General features: G+C 43.8%; 1 protein-coding gene across 1 annotated transcript in view; it reads right to left on the bottom strand.

The window, feature by feature from the left end:
- EPS8L2 (EPS8 signaling adaptor L2) overlaps positions 1-18,900 on the bottom strand; it is a 411,521-nt gene that overhangs the window by 250,616 nt on the left and 142,005 nt on the right. Inside the window, exons 2-3 of the mRNA XM_078682812.1 lie at positions 11,079-11,141; positions 9,365-9,402 (exon numbers count right to left, since the gene is read on the bottom strand). Of these exons, the coding sequence (XP_078538938.1) occupies positions 9,365-9,402; positions 11,079-11,122 (82 nt within the window). The 5' untranslated portion in view covers positions 11,123-11,141. The remainder of the gene's footprint in view (positions 1-9,364; positions 9,403-11,078; positions 11,142-18,900) is intronic.

The raw sequence follows: 18,900 nt of genomic DNA on the forward strand, positions 1-18,900 counted from the left end.
GTGGTGGAAGGGCTCATACGCGGAACAGCTCATCTTCAGTCATATACAGAGTGATGACTGATGAGATTATGGAATCTTTGGTTCAGAGTCGCAGACACGTTGTTTGGATTTTAAATCAGCAAAAAACAATGCAATTAATCTCCTTAGATCTTCTGCACCTATCAGCACAGAGTACTTTGGACGCCTAAGGACTCATAAGGTAAGTCACCACAAAGAGGTCACTCTTGACTCTGCAACAATGTGCCAAGTGCTTTTGCATCCAGTGAAAGATTGCCAAGTATTTGAAAGATGTTGGTGGGGTGTATGAAAACAGATGACACAACTTCTTAAACTTTATAATCCATTGTCAAAATAATCATACGTTCCTTCGATATGCAAATTCTTCACATCTTTCTTGGCATACAAACACAAATTATCAAGAAACTAATTGCAATTGGTCTTCAAACCATAGCATCAAATTTGAGGTTCGTCTGCTATCTTTAACCTGTCCTTTTTGCAGAATATAGTAAATGAATCTTTCAACTTAACCTGCTACAGCTACACAGATGACACTGAGATCCTGTTAAAACTAGAACCCCATTCAGATGCCGACTGCTCTTCATCGTCTTCGACAGCATGGCCAGGAAGCATCTGAAACTGAACACTGGAAACACACACATTTTTACCAGCCTATTACTGGCGCACACAATGCACACAGTCTGATGGCTCATGGTACTTTTTACCCTGCTGTCTCTAGCACCCACAGTAACAAGCGTGAAGATACTTTTGATGCTCAGATCAGCCTCTGAGTTCAAATCGGCATGGCAGCCAAGACTTCTTTTCATTGGTCAACCACCAAAGCACAGACCCTCTTAAGTCTTGGGCTCATCGACCAAGGGTGACTTGACCATTGCCCATTTGCTGTCTGTCTGAACTATGAAATGCACTCTACCGTGTCCAGAATATCTGCTTTGCCAGCTACAATAAATTCAGAACACTGCAGCAAAACGTTCCTGTATCTGCAACCATGGTGGTCATTTCAGCCCGGCACTTCATGTTCTGCACTGATTCTGATTTGTAAGGAAACTCTTGTGGTTGATACATTACGCATGCTGCATCAAGTAGATTAGGCTCCTCCTCTGCTGTTGTGGCATGCTTGTGCCTTCCCACACACTTCGTCACCTGCCATGAAGGGTGTAACCCTTGGATGGAACTCATGGTGACTCGCTGTAGAGTAGTTGTAGAGTTGTTGTAGGAGGTGGTGTCCCGCCTCTCTATACCCTCCTTGCAGGTTTACCCCAGACTTGTCTCCGATTGCCTCAATGTTTCAGCTCCAGATTTCGCTATGGGCCTCCTTTCAAGTTCCAAGCCAGCCATCACTGCTGCTGAGACCACTACCATCACTATGCCTGACTCTCGCTGGGAGCCCAGTGAGTACAAGTGCGTAGCAGGGTGGTGGGTCTTGCACTCAGCGAGCGGCTGTGTTGAGGCTTGGGAGCTGGTGCTGTTGTCCGAGCTTTTGGACCTCCTCCATTGAGCCTCTCAAGGCCCTTAAATCTCCCTTCACTAGAGCTAGCCCTGTGAGGCTGTGAAGCATATTTAAAGGGCACATTCTTCGGACTGGAGCCATTAGAGGACACTGGCCATTGGCCGGCCAGGAATCCAATTGTATGCTTCACTGTAGGTTCCGCAGTTCACGTTGTTCATGTCTTGTTGTGGGAGGAGGCGATGGCTATCAACAGATCAGGGAAGGAGGTTAGTGGCAGATACCGGTGAATGCTGCACTGCTGTTGGCTGTCTGCTGCTGACTGTTGCTAACTGAGACCTGAACTCATAGCAGACTCATAGTGGACTTGGACCCATAGTCCATAGTGCCAGAAGGATGATTTCCTGAAAGCGTTTTCTCTGCTTGCAACTTACTGCAACCTACCGCTCCACTATGCTTCTCTGTTCTGCATCTAGCTGGGGTGGGATTTCATACCCCACCTACTTTGTCCCAGGAGAGCGGGACACAGCTCGAAATCACCAGCAACCCATTGTGCATGATTTTCTTAACGCAGTTCTCTCTGGCCAGCACTTTTCCCTTCTCTGTGATGCACTTAACTCCATCCACAGTCTACCTAGCTTATCCCAACATTGCTCGACAGAGGCCGGGCCAGGGCACCCCTCTTGGCTCTATGCCAGCCCCTGAGCCCTGTACCTGTATTGTGTGCTCTCTTTGTGCTCGCCTTGTTTTGTCATTGGCATCTGAACACTCCGCATACTGCCTCTCTCAGAATACATCTTTGTTCTGTGAAAATAGTTAAACATAAATTACAGGGGGGAAGTTATATTAGATCCCCCTAAAACGTCTTGCGGGACTACTCTTGATGCCTTTTTAAAAGGTGCTGCTGGTGTCCTGGACAAAGAGATCGTCCTAGTGGAACAGCATCTGTCATTAGAACTGGGAGAGGGCCCCCAGGTCCTGTTGGGCCGTGAGGTGGGACTGAAAGTGAGGCCCCCGCCCCCAACGTATAGCCCTTTGTTTGATGGGATTACCGGGCAGCCATAGACGCCACCGACCTCATCTAGCTCATTGCCTAATTCCGACCCCTTGGACAGTGTTAGAAGTAAGGGACCTCCAGCCAAGTGCAAAACAAAGCTGTAGCAAGCAAGTCAAAGTAGACCTAGGAAGGCCACCAGGCCGACCAAAGCAAGGAGTAGCAACCCCTACCGCCCCCACCTTCTCCGATCATTGCAACCTTTAGTTCCAACACTGCCACCGCTGTTGCTCCATCTAGCTTGGATTGGGATAATGTTTTTAACAATTTTCAGCTTATGGTGAATGCATGATTGACTCCACTGATTGCTAGACTATATAAAGTGGAATCCGCAGTAAATAAGCTATAACAATCCCAAGTCGACCTGCTGGTCTTGAGCATGAACCCCGTCACTACTGTGGCCTCTGGTACAATACCAACTGGAACGACCTGGACTGCCCCAGGCTCAACTTTCCATCAGATCTCTAGTGCTGGGGCACTGATGCAAGGACAGGGGGCACTCAGCTTACCAATGGGAAGGAAGGGAGGAAGAGGAGCCTCATCAAGGAGACAAATTCCTGAGCCCAAGGCCAAGCCGCAACAATTGCCTAACTTGTCCCAACTTAATCTCCCACTGGAATGCTGCCCCTATGTGGCCATACTGAAGGATGTACCACATCTGACCTATACCAGGGAAGAAACAGTTTACGAGCTTAAAAACAGGGTTTGCCACTGGCTATCTCGCAATACAGACTTTGACACAACAAATCCAAGGACATCCAGTGTGTGAGGAGGGTCTGTCCATTGGCCAAGCATAAGAACCGAGACTGCAAAGTGGTAAACTGCAAAAACCCTAGTCTTGCCCAGCATTTCACCTTTACCGGGCCAGGAGACAGTGCGAGGGTGCTGGCTCCAATATTAGCATTTTTCCACTGGGGTACTTTTATAAACAGTGCAGGCCCCCTTCCCTCCCCCATCCCTTACCTGAGAGCTAGAGATGTCAACTGCCACCCCTGCGGACCAGTAGTTTAACCACAGTGGTTGGCCGTTTTGACTTTTAACATGTTCCAACCACTTTCAGACTTAGCTTGTGTAGATTGATGCCCGGGTTAGAGGTGGGGAGGGGGAGTGTGTAAGCTCCAACCCATTTCACTCTACCTGTGCCCAGGAGCTTCAGTCTCATGGGGAGGGAGACCGAGTAAACGTAATTCTGCTGTATGTAGATCTTGATACCATGAGCACCCCTGCTAGCTCAAATAATCCTCTTAATCCACCAACATAGCCATATGTTATGCATTTAACCCCACCCATCCTCAGAACCTATATGCACATAAGCCCGCACCCAGCGTTTCTGAACAGCCACCTCCATGCTGTCCTCTCCCTGCTTTGGGTACTTTAGTAAACAAATCTCTGCCTCCCATCTTGTTGTTCTCCTCTAACATTGCAGGCCTCCGGGGGAAAATTATCGACCAAGATTTGGGTCATTTTATGAATCAGCATGACATAATAATTCTGCAGGAGACCTAGGCTACTGAAGTTTTATTTAGCCCTGGCTCCATAAACTTCAGCTTTGAGGCAGAACCTAGAAGGTTGGGCATCCTTCTGGTGGCCTCCTAATCTGGGCTAAAAACATGCCCTATTTATCCATAAAAAATTAGAGATTAAAAACACCGATAGTCTAGGCCTGTCCTTAAGGGGCATAAATAGCAGTAGGACGTCTGCAATCGCTCAGTTCAACATAATAAAGAGTCTGCTACATTACAATTACCTGCCAATCTTCTTTCTGCCAGACCAGATAGCACAACACTTATACTTGCTAGAGGCTTTAATACTACTTGAGAGCCGGTAGATGACCTAGAATCAGCAATTGCTCTTGTAGATGAAGCTAGAGGTATACCCTTACTGGAAAGTAAACCCTTATTGTCATAACCAGCTTCTGCCATTCGGGTTTTGTCATTTACCCTGAATCAAGGTATGAGGGCATGGAATGGGAGGTTCCAGTCTGATATACATTGTACTTACACTTTTTCCAGGGGAGCCTCAAAAAGCAGAACTGATTATGTATTTTTAGACCTTGATATTTGGCACATGGCTATTGATTTTGAAGAGTTACACAGATTTGATGGTGACCATAATGCACTCAGGCTCAAATTGGATGGAAATATGTTAGGAAACCACACTGCCCCAGGAGTGAAATCATAGACCCATATAACATTAGGCAACAACAGAAAAACTATTAAATGATCCAAACTTTGTCTCAATACTAAAATTTTGAATGAAATCTATGACACCTTTCGTGCCCTTTTTAAACCACTTGCAGAGCAGGCTTTGGATACATCTTCTATGCTAGATCACTAGGAGGGCTTTCTAGTGCCCTACATTAGTTTTGTACAACGGACTTAAGTTCTAAAAAGCAACCCCTCCACCCCCAGCAGGCTACTACCTGGTTTAACAAGGAATGTCACCAGGCGAAAGGGCAATTAATTGAAGCAGTTAAAAAGGGTCCCCGAGAGGGGATTTCTGTTGCCTGTGTACACTATAAATGCACTATTGCATTCCCCAAACAGAAGTGGATAGATAGGAATTGGTTAGCATTAGTTGCTGCTGCGGAGGAAAATCACTTTCAGATATTCTGGCGTATCTTTGCGCATAGTAGTGCTAGTTCGTTTAGCTCTTTAGAGCTCTCAATCCAACCACAGCAATGGGTAGATCACTTTGCCAACATTTATGCCCAAACCAGTGCAGGGGCTGTCGCTTCATGACTAAGACGGCCAGGAGCCCAGGAACCATTAATACAAATGGCTCTTCTTGCTTAACCCTCTCTGAAACTCTTAGTGCTATTCAGGCTATGAAACCCAAGAAGGCCCAGGGTCCAGACAAAGTCCAAAGTCCCTGGTGACCTGTTTTGCTCTGAGCCTACCGAATGGGCACCAAATATTAATTCTCTGTCTAATGGGATACTTTCAGGTGGGAAGATTCCTGAGTCCTGGCATGGTGCCACGATCATTCCAGTATATAAAAGGGGTGACAGGAGTGTTCTGAGTGATCATCATCCCCTTCAGTCTCATTGATAACCTCCAAAAGACCTTCTGTCATCAGGTCTGGCTAGACCTCTGCAGTGAGTCGATTAGGCCTCTGCCCTGTCCCCTTTACAGGCAGGTTTTTAAACCAAGATGAATGCAATAGATCAAATCTTCCGCTTTGACCGTACCGTCTCGAAATATCTTAGGCTCTCCAAGGACTATCTTGATATGGCTTTTGTGGAACTCAGGGCAGCCTTTGATCTTGTGCCCAGATATCATCGTGGTCCACCTTAGCATCCATGGGGCTAGATCATGTACTCTTAGACACCCTTATAAGATTACACAACAACACATGTTCCCAAGTCAGATGGGAACTGGGTGGCAAACTGACTGACCGCATATCTGTAGAGTGAGGAGTGAGTCGCAGGTGTGTATTTGCAACAACACTATTCTCATTATATATAAATGATGTGGTGAAGCACCTATGTAACTGCGTTCATGATTCCCCAAGATTAGGAGGGTGTCCTATTCCTGCACTACTTTTTGCAGACAACATCCTCCTGTTCTCACAAACCCCATCTGGGCTACAAAACCTGTTGAACAAATTCATGGAATACTGTGATCTTCGTGGCATGAAGGTGAATAACCAAAACATTTAGATAAAGGTATTCAATCCCCATAGAACTGGCAGAGGTGGGTTCTCAATGAAGGGGTCTACTCTGCAGGTAGTTGAAATTTTTGATTGTCTGGGGATTAGAATTGACAAATCTAAGAAATGGAATTCCCAATTGCAAAAAAGTAAATTAACATTATTACACACTGCATCTGTAATTGCCAGAAGGGTCAAGGCAACCACCCCAAAATCTGTCTCTCCAGGTATCTAAGTTTACAAGGTCAACGCTGTTGCACTACATGGGCCGGAAATTTGGGGGTTTTCAAACTCCCAAGGTATAACAACAAAGGAAAATCGTTTCTTGAGATCCCTATTTAGTTTACTTCAGGGTACTTCAAGATCCATCTATTCTTTGACACTGGGCTCAAAACGGTGGGTGACTATGCAGTGTTGGCCAGTCTACATTTGGCCAGGCTGTGGTCTACCAAGACCTTCTCGACTATAGGTTAACAGTAGAGTAAGTGTTGAAATTGAGTAAGACCAATCTCCCACTTCGGTTGCGATAAACATCCTCTTTTTGACCTAGGATTGAGTGATTATTGGAACAAGACTTTGTTAATCACTTCCAGCACTAAGACTATTATAAAAGATGCTTATTTGAAGAGTAATATCACTGGTCAAAATTGTAAGGCCAAATCTGGGGATACGGTGATTTTTTTGTTATCTTTTAAGCAACAGCTGCTAAGGAACTATGCATGGACATGATTAAACCACTCTTGGCTCTCACGCTGTATATTAAATTTACGCAGGGAACACTATTAGTAAACAAATTCACAAATAGACAGAAAACCCATTGTGCTGATTAACCAGCAAGTGTATTGTGTAACTATAGGTTTGAGGATGTTGGACATGTCTTATGTTCTTGTCCTGCATACAATAGACCCAGGCAGTCTTGGCTTAAACCGCTCTGCATTTTTACTGGTGTCAGACAGTACAAGAAGGCCTATCGTATTCTACGGTCTGACACCAGCCAGCTATTGGAATTTAGCATTAGCCAATACCTATACACAATGTGGCTGCTCAGGAAGCGGTTGGGTGTATTAGTCTGAAAAAATATAATTTTCGTACACCTTCGCAATTAAATTGTTTTCCTTTTCTCCTTCCCCTGTTTTCACCTGACTGTGTAATTATATTGGAGCATTGAGTACTGTAACTTGTAATTTGCACTTATCCAAATCCATTGCCCCATTTCAAGCTGCTTTCAATTCACCCTTGACAATGGGGAGTTGTCATGTCTACTATTGAGGCTACAGGAAATAGAAGATCTGCCCCCTTGTCCCTGGAACCCATAACCATAAAACTTGTAGGAACAAACTCAACTGCCCATAGGCATAGAGGCATGCTTTATATAGCTTTGCTGACTTAGGCGCGCCTTTTGGATCACACCTTTGAATCTCATACGTCATATATACATGCACACACATACACTCACCCATCTCAAGCTTCTTCAACGCCGCACCAAGACTATGCTAGAACCCACATAGAGTCTCCACACACCCCCCCCAACTCACACAACCAGAAAATCATGATCTTACAACCCCCTAGAGTGCAACTGAAGCACATCTCCCGGACCTGGAAACAATATCTTTCCACATATGGCCTTCACCAGCTAATAGAGGCTTTTAGCCCGCCCATTATATACCAGTTGTTGGCATCCTTATCACTCTTCTTTGCTGCCTTCTAATTCAGCAGAGAATGAAAGACATCACTTAATTTTGTTTGCGAACGTATGGACCAAGTAAAGATTAATGTTAATCTCCTGCTCATGTGGTGATTGAAATGCTATTACTTTTAGGCATTTGTTTTTAGTGCACACTCAACCCGAAGGTATCAACGCTTTACAGATACAAGAGTTACATTCCACAACTCCGCAGTCTTTCTTTTTTTGTGCTTAAAATGAGCAACAATTACATTCCACAACTTCGAATTAATTCTTTTTTAAGGGAAGAGAGATTATTTGATTTGCCCAGAATCACAGGATGTTGTGCCGATACCAAGACGCAAGCCTGGTTACCCAGTTCGAGTATGGCAGCGCTCTCCATAGTGCTATAGTGCCAGATCCTTCTTCCCCATCCTATCCAGTATCTTGCTTTACTTTTAGCCATGCTGCAAAGCAACTGTGTTGTTGTACAACATGGCGAAAAAAAAGACACTGACAAAGCCAATAGATGTCGTATAGGCGATGACCACTGACTTTGCCAATGCTTGTTAGAAATGTTCGCTCTCTTCTTTCCTCCATTTTCTTTTATAGTCTCTCTGTCCTTCAGTCTGAACTCCCGTGTCCCCAATTTTGTGGGCACAAAGGTTTAAGACAAATGACAACTGATCTAATCCTCTTGATTAAGAATAAAAATGCTTACATAGAACTTTGAGGAACCTAACTGTTTCAGCTGTGTCCCATCTTTACGGGAAGCATGTTCGGGCGCAGTGTGGCAGGGGCCTGAGCAGGGACAGGAATCTTTCCGTCCAGATTTGCCAAATTTAGACGCGCCATCCACCTAATAGATTATCCTGCCTAACCCCCACCTGGTCCTTCAACCCAGCCCTTTACTGCACTTCCGAGTGAATATGGGAGTGTCAAGCCAGAGCATGGAGTACAATAAGCATAGATGACAATTTTACAACGAGATGAGGATGGGGCCAGGTACCCTGGGCAAAATTCTGTAGAGCAGCGTCCAGTGTACTTCTTAAGCTGGGCTCGGAAAACATCAATCATTATGATATTGAGTGGTAAAAATGCTTGAAAACCAAGTTTTAGAACTAAAGTAATTCATGTGGTCCAGCCCCACTAGCTCTCTAGAGCTTTCGCTCTATCTGGAAAAGATTCCTGTTTTCACTACAGTAGACCACTTAGTACTCAAGGAAGGAAATCAGTTGCATGTTCAACACCTGGTTTACGAGTCCTCCTTCACCTGGTACCTGGTACCAATCCAAAATGTAATTTGAATTCAACAGGTCATTTGCACTCCCTTACGCTAAAAAAAATATAATCAATAAACAAGTTTTTTCTCTATTGGAACGAAACATTCTAAAATAATGAAGTCATGAAAACTTGTGAACAGTGCACTGATTTGATATGAATAATGTGCAGTCGGTGACAGCGATACCAAGCCCTATGTGAGCATTAAGATTGTCATATAAGTGTGGGAACACAAAGAAAGGGTACTCACCAAAGAGGTCTTTTGCACTCATTTTGGGCTGACTACCCCTGTAATAGACAAGAAAGTAGAATGGAAGAGAATATTAGCTATGTATGATGCATTCTAGGTAACTCAGAATCAGGACGAGTATTTCAGGTCAAGCGAGGCTAAACAAGGGACATGAAGCAATGGTGGAATTTCACTGGTCTCTAGAACACTGTCTGGCGTGTAAGATGTGTTCCTTCTGGTTAAGAAAACAACTTTCTCACAGTTGGTTCAAGTAATGCCTGGTTTCTAGAATACGGGTCTCCTGGCTCATATGAGGAATTAATTGGTTACTGACTCTCTTGCTCCAGGAAGAACTAACAGAGTGGGGGAGCCAGTGACCAGCTGGCCATTTATCCCATTGGGCTTGAGCTGTGGGAGGCCGGTTTTGAAGGTCTTGGCTGATTCTAGCCTATATCACGTTTTCCAGCTCCCCGAGGATAATTGCAGGAGGTACAATTGGGACTTCATGAAGGGAAGAGAGAGAAGGAAAGAAAGGCAAAGAGAGAGAGAGAGAGAGAGAGAGAGAGAGAGAGAGAGAGAGAGAGAGAGTCAGAGAGAAAGAAGCTGGTTGGAAGAGAGTGGGAAACAAACAGAGAGAGAGAGTGAGAGAGAGAGAGAGAGAGAGAGAGAAACTGATTTTAACATTTTTGGCAGGGCTGCTTTTGGTTCCCAGTCCAGCCCAGTAGGCTCTCTGGCTGTAAAGACTGCCACTGAATCACTACTGAAAGCCGGGGACCTAGCACTTAAGCAATTTCTACAATTTGAACCTCAAAAATAACACACAAACATTTACAAACAAGTATGCATCGAATACATTCACAAATTACGATTTTTTTAAACAAAAAAATGTGCATAAAGTGATGTTTTAATCTTAATTACAAGGTTGGAGCTTTTCAAAATTTAGATTTATTGTTAAAAGGCAAAGCAAAATAGTATTTTTTCGTTCCTAATGTATGTTCTATTTTTGTCATGTATGCTCCCTTTTTGTCACTAATTTCAAGTGCATCAATTGAGGCCACCCATTGTCCTTAGCACATTCCGTCTGCTGTACTTAGACTGCTCCCATCAGCTAAGCTAAGCATACCAACTTAATTTTAACATTCCTTCACATTTGCAGGCTTTTTTTTTTAATTTTTCAGTTTTCAAGTTTGCTTTTTTATGTATCTATGCTTTGTTAAACTACTACTATTATTTGCCTTTCTAAACATTCGCGAACACCAGTTTAAGAACCGCTGCTCATGCTTGCATAAGGTTTGTGTGAAGGGTTCAGGACCTTAACTCAGGTATGTACTGGCTTACAAATTGTCAGCTGTCTGGCTCATGTGAGTCCTAGCTTCCAGGCTAAAGCTCATACGGATGAAATAAGGGCCGTGTTTCATGATACATTCCCTCTGGCTCAGGTAAGGACAGCTTTCCTGTATTTCGGCCTTCTCTCTAGATGAGGAAAGAGCTCACTTACAGGACAACCCAAACTTAGGCAAGGATTGCAAGCCGACTACCATAGATCCATAGCTGGGTCAGCCCTTGGACCTGCGAACTTGCCAGATGTAGAACATTTAGCACTTAATTACTGATCACACAAGTACTACTGGTAAAATCTGTTAAAAACGATATTATTAATAGCTGGGGAAAAAATCACCTCCCTTCTCCCATCCCGAAATATAATGGATGCTTGCGAGTAAACTGTTATACTTACTTTGGGGAGCCAGGGTAGCTACTTGCAGATCCAGACTGACTCATGTTTCCTCAAGACATTCAACTGTGAAAGAAACAAACACTTCAGTTAATACAATATTACATTATAATTCTAAATGTTTTTACTCTAAACCTGGCGCAAGTGTTCAAAGCAGTCCTTGATCCTTTTTTAACCCAGTGCACTGTGACTCCAACAAGCCTTATCATTTCATGACCATATATGAGAAAGCACCCAAGTCTATAACCATATGCTGGAAATGAGCTGGGAACTTGGATTCACCATGGAAACCAACACACCCTCAAGGAACACATTGGCACACCAACAACAGTGGCCTCACACCAGCTCACTATTCTAAAGAAAGTCAAACCATTTATTCCAGAAAAGGACTTCAGAACTGGTGTTCAAGCCCTTATACTCCCTACTGGATGATGGGAACATCTTACGTAATGGCCTCCCATACTCCCCAATTACACCCCTTAAGAGCACCCTACACATCGCATCACTTCTCATCCATGGTCTGAATGAACATGAGCACACCCCCCTCATCATGAGGGGAACTCTATTGGCTCCTCTTGCAGGCCTGCAACATCTTCAGAACCAGCTGCATCATTTATAAAACCATGACGGTCAGCATCCATGCTTATCTTGCAGAAAAGCTCACCATCTCTGGTGGTTCTGGGTACACTCGCAGCCAGGGCACCACCAGACTGCAAAGCAAGAAGTGTAAAAATAAAGAAAATACAAGGCAGTATGCCTTTTCCATCTATGACCCCAGGATCTAACAATATCCACAAATCCATCATGCCCGCCCCAAAAATGCTCCAATTTATGAAAGTTTGAAGGCACACCTCTTTAAAGAACACTACATACCAATGTTCTGATAGTCCACAAACCGGCTATCTCTCTTATCACTCACTGATTTTATGCTGGATTTTTATGACCATATACAGTGATATGCTGCGTTCTGGCTAAATTTGCGATAAATAAATACCACCTACATACAAGCAGCCTCTATATGTGATCAGTGGTCGGGGAAATAGGTTTGCTAGTTTAGAGGACTGTTGTCAGTTTACATCCAAATCCACAGTTTTTAGGACACCATCCATAGAACCCTAAAAATACTTCTGGGTAAAGATAACTTCTGGCCACACACTGCTTGCTCCATAGCAAGGTACCCCATGGTGTGAGGGATACTCTAAGCAAAACTAGTTCTTTTTTCCAACTCCACCATACATAACAAGACTTGAACATCTGTACGTAAAATGGCAAAAGTGTGACTACAAGTCCTGCCCCATTTAATGTCATTGGCTGAAAACCCCTTTCTAGCTGAACAAACCTTTTGCAAGAAGCCATTTGATGAATTGACTTAGAGGTCTCCTTGCCCCTCGCCACTTGATTTGTACATCACAATGTGTTTTACGGAGTTCTTTGTAGAAATGCCCCTCAATGGAATCACCCTTCTCATCTGCCTTCAAGAATACTGCTCCTCACCTCAAGCACTCTCTCAGTCTTCCTCTTCCACTCAGCAACTGAATGACACCCTTGACTCCTGTCTCAAACCACTTGAAAGGATCCAGTCTTCTCCCATACTTTCTACTTCAGAAGCAGGTCTAAATGTTTTTATTATCCCTGGTTCTGCCTGGATGTGCTTGAGGTCCTTACATTTGTCGCTGTCTTGATTTTATTCTTCAAATCATTATGTGTCAGAGAACTGAATGGTGCTAATGCTTGTTTATCGTCTATTCAAAATATTTTGTAATACAAAACATCAAACAAAAACATATATCTTGATATCTACATTATGAATGTTTTTGTTTTTCACAAGGCAAGGGACTGCATCTTTTGTTTTGCAAATTACCATTTTGAGCAGGGGAGATAATCCCTCTCTCCTGTCATCTCAGGCCACACTTCATAACTACTGCGGCAGAAATCGGAGTTCTATTCTCATAGCTATATTGGACAGAATTAGAAGGACTCAGTGCTTTGTTTAAAAGTGCAAAAACACGTTTTAAATTCAGAAAAGTTAGGTTTGTAGTTGTAAATAAATCTCTCAATGTGAGTAAAACCTCGAGCAGAGGAGGAGCAGTGTGTGGGGAGCAGGCACTACGCTGTGGGAATGTCATAAGTTTGTGATTACCAACAGGCCTACATATTTGTGATATTCTCAGACTGTCGCCTGACCCCTTCCCGTCACGGAAAATTAGGTCAGTAGCGCTGTTATTGACAAGAGTAAATAACTTTCCAGATTAGAAAGGGAAGGAAGCGCCTCCAAAATTGGTAAAGATGTAGGGGAAGTGGGTTTTCAAAAGAAAAATAAAACACAGGTATATATCTTCCCAAGAGAAAAGGAGATTTGCGAAAGTTCTCCAGGAGTAGGCATAGTCTGGAAAACCTTTTTAAAAAGTCAGAAACCTGTACTTGTACAAGGCAAAACATGCAAGTGCGGGTTTCAGAATTTTTTTTAGAAATGAGGCCTCTGTGTCTAAAGTGGGCAGGGCATACGCAGACCGGGTGGGCCTTTGGCCTTTATCTACCATAAAGTCTCTGTGTTTCTCTACTTTTACCAAGGACAAGTTGGCCTGAGCATGGTTAATGTTTAGCTTTATTACTGCACTCAGTTACTAAGTGAAAGAAACATGAATCTAAACATTTCACAGAGGGCTAATGTACACCTAGATCATGTGACTTTGAAATGGGAAAGATCATGTGATGTTGAAATGGGAAATATGTGTATGGGTTATTTAAATAAAGCGTCAAAACGGTGTAGTAAAATGATAAATGAGTCGTATGTGTAGAAGAATCCTGAGTTATGTTATTATTTGAAATTATGTTTCTTTTTTTTAAATTTCAAAGTATTTTATTGGTTTTAATTAACGGATACATCAGCATTACTGTCACAGGGTAAGCCAAACTTAGCCTGTGTTACAGTCATTACAGGTATTTGGGATTATGCCTTGCTAAACCCCTTTACGTAGCTTGCAGGAAAAGGGGGGGAAAAGAAAGGGATAGTGTGATAGAAAGAAAGAGACAGGAAAGAAGGAGGTGAAAGCCAGGTATGGGAAAGCTCTGTAGCGGTGAATCTCACTGGGGCTATAGTCAACTGACATCCCACTGGTTAACCCACGGCAGATGTTGCAGACCTGCAAGTCCCCCCCTCCCTCTCTTGGCGCCTCTTTGGCCTTTGTTGAGGGCGTATCCAAGTCTCTCGCTCTCCTCCCCCCGGGGCGAACCGGGATGTGTTCAAGGGGGCTCGTAAGAGTCCAGGTATGTATCTAGTGACTCCCACATTCCCCTATTTGCAGGCCTCCATGGTGAGTTCTGCAGAGCCATGTTGTATGCGCCTCTAAGGTACGTCACCCAGTTAAGCCAGCCTTTGTATGAGGTCGGACCCTTTCCTTATTATACTGTAGTGTTGAGTGCTGCATGACTTTTGGTCTTCAATACCATTAAACATGAATGTACATTTTTCACCTTTTTGATAAATTTGCACAAGTTTAGACTCCAAGTGAAAGTAGTGTGTGTAGTTAATTACATTTCCATCTCATTATGAGACATGCGGGAGCCAACATAACCAACACATTCCAATAAGACGAAGAGAATGCACAAAGATCCATCTTATAGGATCTGCAATTTTAGAAACCAGCATCCTTTTATCCGTCTAACTAACCTAGATTATTAGAATATTGCGGACCTAGCACAACACATTCCGAAGACCTCTGCAGGAGCATCCCGTGCAGGTAAAAGTGGTGGGGCCAGGTTGAGGGTGGATTTGACAGACGTCCACGAGGGACAATTAAATAAATAACTAATTTTCCCTCGTCGTCTGTCGAAATCCCCCCACCCGGCCCCACTGCTCTTTTTTTTTTTTGCCAAATGTGTTTATTGGTATTTTTTAAACATTTTTCCAGTTACATGTCTACAAACCCCACTGCTCTTACCTGCACGGACCACTGCTGGACCTTTGTAATGCACCATCTTGTAGCAGATAGGGGAACTATTTACACCAATAGGCTGAGATTCTCTCTTACTACACTTTAACTCCGATCAACCACTGCACATCTTTCAACTGTTCACTGTGTATCTCAAGCCCTTACCTCCTCTTCCTAATACCTCCCCTCTGGTGTCAAGGCAAATGCTCGCTGCTCATGTACACCCTTTGCAAACAACAAAGACACTGGTCTCTTCCACCCTACACCCCTCCTGAAACTATCTCACACTATCACTCTATATACCTCTTCTCCACTTTTTTTTACCAATACGATCTTCTCACTGATACTCCTCGCAACCAACCACAGGAGTTCGATAAATACTTGCACCAAGTCTGGCAAAAATAACTCACCTCCTGCTCGCTCCATCCAGCACTAGCAATGATCACACGACTCATTACGGATGCACCACAGAAGCACAGCACTCTCATGACCAAAACAACAGCTTCTGATCGAAACTTGCTGCAGTGTTTGAAAACTAAAACCTGACAGAGATCTGACACAAGACAGCCACGAATGTCATGTGATAGCACCCCTGAAACAATAAAAGCATTATTGTGTAAAGTGTCCCAGGGGAGCAAGAGGTGAGAGCACCTGCTCTCTGCACCTTCCAGGCACTCTGGTATTAAAACTATTACAATATGCAGCCGTGAAAGAAATGACATGCACAAACCCTCCAAACAGTTGTCGAGAAGGCAGGGTCGAGAAGGGTCGGGGTGCTACACCAGACAACAATTCTGCTGGAAGAAAGTGTATACGTGGGAATTGCCTAGAACAATGCCCAACATACCATTGTATAATAGTCCCCAGCACTCTAATTCACACAAGTGAAAACAGTATAGCAATAAGTTGCTTCCATATTACAAAATATATAGCATAAACATATCAAAAAGTGAATGCTTGCATAACTTGCTTATTTCGTATTGGTGGCGTCCGGGTGTGGATTCTGACACAGGTGATGTTATGGAGTACTAACAAATGTGTGACGCTGTAATATAAGGAATTCTGGTTGTTCTGATTAAAACTTACATGGACAGTGAAATTAACTTGTCGGGCGGTATTACTAATAATTGAGTATATTTATACACAGTTATTATTAACATATACATTGGATTTGGTCCTTTTACTTTTTGTCTCCTCATGGGATACTTACTAGTCTTCCTTAGGGCTTAGGGTATACTACATAGGACAAAACACGTGTCGGCTGTGTTTTTTGATCGGACGAGTTATGGGAAGACATAGATTGTACTTCTCTATGTATAACATACTGTCTGATTTTTTACCATCGATGTTGACATCATAGTATATTGTATCTATTAGACTGGCCAAGTGACTTATGCTGTATGATGGCATTATAAAATGATTGGACCGTGTACTTTTTGATACTCACATTTATGCTATATATTTTGTAATAAATGGAAATAACTGTTTTCTATACTGTTTTCATTTGTGTGAATTAGAGTGCTCCAGACTAGTATACACCCTGATGCCAAAGAGGGGGCTGAAGATGCTTGCACGGCCCCTTCTGTCATACAGATTGTGTCGGCACACATGTAGTGCAGCTGCTAATCTAAAGGGGCGTTCGACATTAGTATGGGGTAATGCCTCCATGCAAATGAGGGAAATACTTTGCCTCTGTATCCACACCATATTAGGAACGTAGGAGCAGGGGCCGTCAGGAGGCAAACTAACAGTAAATGTAAATGCCAGCATTTGTAAAGCGCACAGCTGCCTCCTGAGAGGTGTCCCGGCGCTGGGGGCCGTCGGGTCCCGAACCCCAAAGTGGTAGTGCACAGTCAGTGCGCCTCCCGCGTTCGCCCCATTGGAGGGGGTAAAGGAAGTCCATGCATCTGACAAACATTCCCCCGAAGGCGGGAGCAGTCACTCACTGCACCTGCCTCAGCGTGATCTATGTCTCTCTTGACCGTGCAGGGCGGGTGCTGCCTGCACTGCCAAAGGTGGACTGACTGCTGGCCCGTCTTTCACTAAGGCACTTTCCTAAGGCAGTGTGAGCTCATGGTTGCCCTTGGTGCAATACATTATCTGTAAAAGCGTGCATTGTCCATGTGTGTCACCTAGTTATAGCTGAGCCATAGTGCAAACAAGGATAGTAATCCTAAAAGTACTGCGACCTGTGGTCTTCTGCTCTTTCCTCATGCCAAAGGGCTGGTAACATGCCATCGTTCGCATTCCTAATTTAAGTGAATGCCTGGTAATCTATATTGGCAGTGTCTAGTAAAGTTATCAGACTTTTTCTTTACAAATAGAACAATGAATAGCCCAACACTGTACTAACACCACATTTCACACTAGCCCCAATATACCTTACATGCCTTCCTTTAGACCCTATCTGCACCAGACATCAATAGAAACTTCTACACAACAAATTAGGCAGAACTCAGTGCAAACAAAAAACATATATCAGACATGTTAACTTCCTCAGCACTTCCCTAAATTATAAGAAACATGAACTTCGAACGCAACATATCGAGCAGAACACTTTACACACATGCAGCACTGCCCAGAAACACCATTTAAATGTTTTTGTTTTGCCTACAGCAGTACTCACCATACCAACATACAAAATAAATGCCTAAAAAGAACTCTACGCGTTAAGCAAGACCTTCTGATTTTACTAAAAATATATATACAATATACGTATAGGGGTTTCAGCAAGCGACCTTCATTGGTTGGCCTTTTGTTGTGTCATTCAATATGTATTCCCGTGCATTAAAGCATACAGCATGGACCAATGCGTCAGCCCACTTCTGATATTGGCTACCTTTCCTGTGAGTGATGGCATTCAATCAATAAGTCATTTGTTAAGCGCACTACATACCCGCAAGGGTCTCAAGGCACTGGGGGGGGGGGGGGTGGTGGGGGCCGCTACTGATCGAACAGCCAGGTCTTTAGTATCCTCCTGAAGGTCAGCAGGTCTTGGGTCTGTTGTAGGCTCAGTGGGAGGGTGTTCCATGTCTTGGCGGCGAGGTGGGAGAAGGATCTCCCGCCGGTGGTTGTTCTTCGGATGCGAGGGACGGTGGCGAGTGAGAGGTCGGCGGAGCGTAGCTGGCAGTTGGGGGTGTAGAAGGAGAGCCTTCTGTTGAGGTAGGCTGGGGTGGTCTTGTGGAGTGCCTTGTGTGCGTGGATGAGGAACTTGAAGGATATCCTCTTGTTGATGGGGAGCCAGTGCAGGTTCTGCTCTTTCTGTTGTATGTTAATATTCGTAGTTGACGCGCACGCGAGGCGCACACGTCAACGACGAATAATACTCTTGTTAATTGTTGTCATTTAAAATGCCGCCGGGTGTGTGAAGGATGTTGTGGGTCGCGCGTGTGGTGATGTTTTGAAAGGGAATGAATGGAGGTTGGTGTTTGCTGGACGGTTTACCGGCATTCAGAGGCTGGAGAGGCTTGAGCTTACACACGGAAATAAAGTGCTCCTTTCCCTGAATATACCGGATCTGTGTATTTGTTCTTCTTTGACAAGGAATGTACTTTTCGACACTGGCGACGATCCGGAACGCACTCCTGCGTTGGATTTGAAATAATTGTGATTTTTAAGCAATTTCTTGAGGATCATCATTTGCGGTTTATTCCTATTGGATATATTCAGAAGTATTTCGTATTGTGCCTTGCTATTGGACAGATTCTACAAGCGTTATTGGATAAACAGCATAGGGAAGTCATTTTTATTGTTTTTCATTGGATGAAGTGCCTCACATCTCATTGGTTAAACAATTATCATCCAATCCTGTCACTTCTAAAGGACTAATCATCATTCCTTTTACATTTTGGGGGAATTTGTTTGTTTTCAGTCTTTCTTCCTAGCGCTAGAGT

The sequence above is a fragment of the Lissotriton helveticus genome, chromosome 3_1, assembly GCF_964261635.1.
Source record: "Lissotriton helveticus chromosome 3_1, aLisHel1.1, whole genome shotgun sequence".
NCBI classification, from domain to species: Eukaryota; Metazoa; Chordata; class Amphibia; order Caudata; family Salamandridae; genus Lissotriton; species Lissotriton helveticus.